The sequence below is a fragment of the Octopus bimaculoides genome, chromosome 20 (assembly GCF_001194135.2).
Source record: "Octopus bimaculoides isolate UCB-OBI-ISO-001 chromosome 20, ASM119413v2, whole genome shotgun sequence".
NCBI classification, from domain to species: domain Eukaryota; kingdom Metazoa; phylum Mollusca; class Cephalopoda; order Octopoda; family Octopodidae; genus Octopus; species Octopus bimaculoides.
Genome location: NC_069000.1, coordinates 18,242,552 through 18,247,419, shown reverse-complemented (window position 1 = coordinate 18,247,419; position 4,868 = coordinate 18,242,552). Strand labels below are relative to the sequence as shown.

General features: G+C 37.2%; 1 protein-coding gene across 1 annotated transcript in view; it reads right to left on the bottom strand.

Moving 5' to 3' along the window:
• Positions 1 to 4,868, bottom strand: part of LOC106878368 (maestro heat-like repeat-containing protein family member 1) — a 101,989-nt gene that overhangs the window by 71,254 nt on the left and 25,867 nt on the right. Inside the window, exons 7-9 of the mRNA XM_014927559.2 lie at positions 4,007 to 4,147; positions 2,881 to 2,973; positions 613 to 691 (exon numbers count right to left, since the gene is read on the bottom strand). Of these exons, the coding sequence (XP_014783045.2) occupies positions 613 to 691; positions 2,881 to 2,973; positions 4,007 to 4,147 (313 nt within the window). The remainder of the gene's footprint in view (positions 1 to 612; positions 692 to 2,880; positions 2,974 to 4,006; positions 4,148 to 4,868) is intronic.

Sequence of the window (4,868 nt, the reverse complement as noted above, 5' to 3'; positions counted from 1 at the left end):
GAAAATGAAGAGAGAATGATAAATACATTGTGTGAGATAAAGAAAGGGATGGAGCTAAATGATGGTGTTGAGGTGAAATGATGAATTTTGATGGCCTTATGGTGGTGGTAGCAACAATGAGAGTGTTGAAGATGAGTGGTGGTGTTAGTGGTTGTAGTGATAGTAAGAGTAGTGTAAGAAGCAGCAGCAGTAGTAGTGGTGATAGTGGTGATAATGGTGATGGTGATGGTGATGGCAGAAGTGGCATTGGTGATTGCAGTGGTAATACTAGTAGTCACAATAACAGTAATCAAAGTAATGGTAATAGTGATAGTGATAATGGTGGTGGTGGTGGTGGTGGTGGTAGTGGTGGTGGTGACAGTACTAGTGGTCACAGTACTAGAGATCACAGTGGTAGTGGTGGTGATGGTACTACTAGTCACAGTGGAAGTCGTTATTGTGACGATGGTGGCATTGATGTGTTGGTGTTGCCAACAATGATGACAGTTGTACTAGCGACCAGAGGTTAGTGATGACAGAGAGAGAGGGATGGTAGTTATAGTACTAATGGTCACAGTGGTGGTGGTGGTGGAGGGGGGGGGGGTTATGAAGAAACAGTATGAATCAACTTACATATCACTGTGAAACATCTCAAAACTTCATTGTAGTTTTTTATGCTCATGGGATTATCATAATCCAGTGGGGCTGTAATCTGGAAACAAGATAATTTACTTTGAACTATAACAACACCACCAACAATTACTACTACTACTACTACTACTACTACTATTACTACTACTACTACTACTATTACTACTATTACTACTACTACTACTACTACTACTACTACTACTACTACTACTACTTCTAAAAAAGGGATCCTTTGTAGTTTAAATGATTGTCTTGCAGAAGTTATGGTGTTGCGTAAAAGCCATCTAGCTTCTAGAAATTGTTGATTTTCTTCAAGCATTGTAGATTGTGTTCTTTAGCCTTCAGGTTCTATCAGCAAGCATAATGCTTGTTTGGTCACACTTTTCTGAATTAACCATGCATTATCTTGTAGTCTTGAAATTTTGAGGACGTGATTGTTTATTTTTAGAATGACATTGTAAGGTAGGTGAGAAAGGCTGGAGCTGGTCGGTTCGAACATAAAACAGGTAGAATATTTTGACTGGATATAGCCTGTTTAAATGCTAAAGGGTTAAACTGTGGCAGCACAGCTATGAGCAGAGGATTTGGCTGAGGACAAATAATGGAATTTGGGCTGTGAATTTTAGTTGTGTGAGGAATGTGGTGAACATACCTACGAGGATGGTCTAATGAGAAACACTAACTCACAAGCAAATTGAAACACATTTTTGAGTGTGGTTTGAACCTAAATCTAAATATTCAAAACAATTGCCTTAGAATAATGAATAATACCGAATTGATATTTAATGATAAACATTATCATGTATTTCATGCTGGCATGGATTGCACCTCATATTAACCATTAAGCCCAATCCTTTGTCTCTGGAACATCAGCCCTCTGGGATCTTCTCCCAGCAGGTGTTGGCCAGCAGCAGTTTAAACAGAACATTAATGACATCAATCTAACCAGTCTCAGAAGGCCTGCAAGGACCAGAGAATCAATCCCTTCCTCTCGACTCATCAAATAACTAGCCAGAAGGCTGCACTGGACTCCAGTGTTTGCTTGGCAAGGTTTCTACTGAATCTTCTTTCCAACACCAACCAATTTACAGATACTATGTGACCTTTACATGGCACTAGACCAATTAGAAGAAAAAAATCACTAGTTTTATAGCTAATCATTAATATTTTCATAATGATTTATTAAATATTATCAAAGCATATCATCAAATCCCTTTATTATTTATCATTAAATACATTAATTATCATTAAAATGTTTAATTGAATGTCATTAAAAATTTTAATTGTGTATCATTGAAAATTTTAATAGCTTACTTATCTATCATAAAATATTCTAATAGATTATCATTAAGCATTTTAATTGATTATAATTGCTTTATGTTGTATGGGGAATGGTATGCCAAAGAATAGATCCAATGTATTCTCTGCATGTTATAAAAGGTGACTAAAAGAGATTGAAGTAGGATTTGCCTCTGACCTCATAAAACCCTCACCAGTAATGACTACCTAAACAGACCCATCAAGTTCTCTCCTTTGGGGAAGTACCTTGACTGCCTGGTGGACAGAAAAGGTATAAGAGTTGTTGCCTGGGTGGTGCAAAGTAGTCATCCACCAAGAGTAGAGAATACTGACAAATGGTGGATGCAGTGATGCACTGCAACAGCGTATGCCCCCATACCTGACCTGATCTGATAACATTGTGCTGCAAAATTTTAATTTTTGTTTTGTCTCTGGTCAGTAAGTGTTATTTCCTATTTGCTTCTATCTAGGAATCAAAAGAAATGACTACTATTCCCTTCAAACTTTGCTATTATGACCTGGACATCAATATTTTGAAACTGATGTATTTCCCATTACATTTCAGACTGATTCAGCGCTGAATTGCTGAAGCATAAATATCGTTATAGCAAATATTCTGCTCAGTACCACAGATTTGCTTGTCAATTGTTTCACCTTAACCACTTGAACAGGTCCTTTAGTGGCCAACAATATGTGCATCCCCAATCATGAGCTGGAGTACTGGGGGAGCATCATAGCTCTGTGCTGAGAGGGATTTTTTGGGGTTTGAATAAATGTAACAAAAGCAAGTTTGAAGGAAATATTAAACATTTTCATACTTTCTAGGGGTAAGCAAATGGGCAATAACAGTTGCTACCCAAGGACAAAAACCATGTTACACAGTGTAATTGCTTTATTATTGATATTTCACCAAAGAACTGAAAAATATGATGAAAAAAAACAACGACTCACTTGTGGGAAAAGAGCATTGTAGAGGTTTTCTAGATATGGTTCCATAATCATGCTTCCTTCTGAACAACCAGCGTCCAGCACCATACAGAGGGCCTGAAAGAGTAGAAAGACAGAAATATGTAAATTAGTAGAGGTATGTAGGTAGAGACCATTTTCATTGGTTGAGATGGTTGACACCTCACACATGCCATGCTAATTTTATTCAATGATCTTCAGGACCCTAAATATAGATAGTAAAAATCTGTTGAAAAATACCATAGGATTATAACTAGGAATATGGTGCAAGCGGGTTCAATAAAATAAATACCAATTGAGCACTGGGGTCATAACATAACTATATCAGTTCAGGAAGGCCTGAAAGGTTAAGGAAACCACATTTTACATCTTCACATCTTCAAGTAAATTAAAAAAAGAAATGTAAGAAGAAATAGTTAAAACCAGTACTTTTAACAGCTATTTAAACCAGAATAACAGCAGGAAAAATCAACAACTTTTAACAGACGGTTAAACCAAAATGTCAGTATCATAAGAAGGAACAGTTAAAGCTAATATTGATTTGAAATTTTGGCACAAGGCCAGTAAGTTTAGAAGAGGGGGTGAGTCGATTACATCAAGCAGTGCTCAACTGGTACTCATTTTATCAAAACTGAAATGACAAAACGCAAAGTCAACGTCAACAGAATTTGAGCTCAGAATGTCGTATTTCATCAGGGTTGGACATGTTTTCACAGATGGCTGGAAGTGAGGGACACCATTTGTATGACAGTGATGTTCATTTTTTTTAATATAATTTTCAGATGATGTCAAGACAAAAAGAGACCAACACCACATGCAGATATGTACATATATACATCACATTTTATTCAGCTTCTCATAAAGCTTTAGTCTGCTAAGGACTGTAGAAGAAGACACTTGCCCAAGGTGTCACACAGTGGGACTGAATCCAAAACTATGTGGCTGAACTTCTTAACCATGCAGCCATGCCTGTGTCTATACTTTAAACTCCATTCACAGCACATTTGAGTGATTGGGGAAATAATTTCATAACATAAGGGGTAAATATAAAAAGAATTATAATAAATAAATAAATACTTATGAATAAGATAAAAAATTATTTCAACCAAACCTGGGTGATGTGAAAAGATACTTGATGTTTCTTGTAGAGTCCAAGAATTCCATGAATAAGTTTTGGAAGCTGCTCTTCCAAGTCGTTCCGGTTCATGATATGGGTCATTGGTCCGATTGCTTCTATCACAGCTAGTCGCAGCTAAAAAAAATAGAATCAAACATGATATTAAAATGTGAGTGTGTGAGTATGTAGTTTGTTGTTTGAAAGTAAATATGATGATACTCATTTGATTTAATCTGAATATATATATTTCAATCGGTGGAGGCGCAATGGCCCAGTGGTTAGGGCAGCAGACTCGCGGTCGTAGGCTCGCGGTTTCGATTCTTACTTCCTGTTTTTGTTGTGCCTGTGATTCAAAGGGTCAGCCTTGTCACACTGTGTCACGCTGAATATCGCCGAGAATTACGTTAAGGGTACATGTGTCTGTGGAGTGCTCAGTCACTTGCACGTTAATTTCACGAGCAGGCTGTTCCGTTGATTGGATCAACTGGAATCCTCGACGTCGTAAGCGATGGAGTGCCAACTCATATATGTATCAAATAACAAAGTAATTGACTTAATTAATCCTGAGTAAGAGTATTAAAAAACTGCACTCCTCTGCCAAGCGATGTCAAACCAGTGTGGCAGAGTAAGCGTACCAAACCAATATGATCTGAAGTCATTGTGTATTGGAGAGAACATGTTGAAGCCTTTGTCCTGCGGTGGATTGAACATAGGTAATCCAATCCATACCCATGCCAGCATGGACAAGGGATATTAAATGATGATGATTATATATATATATATATATATATATATATATATACACATATAGGCGCAGGAGTGGCTGTGTGATAAGTAGCTTGCTTACCAAACACAT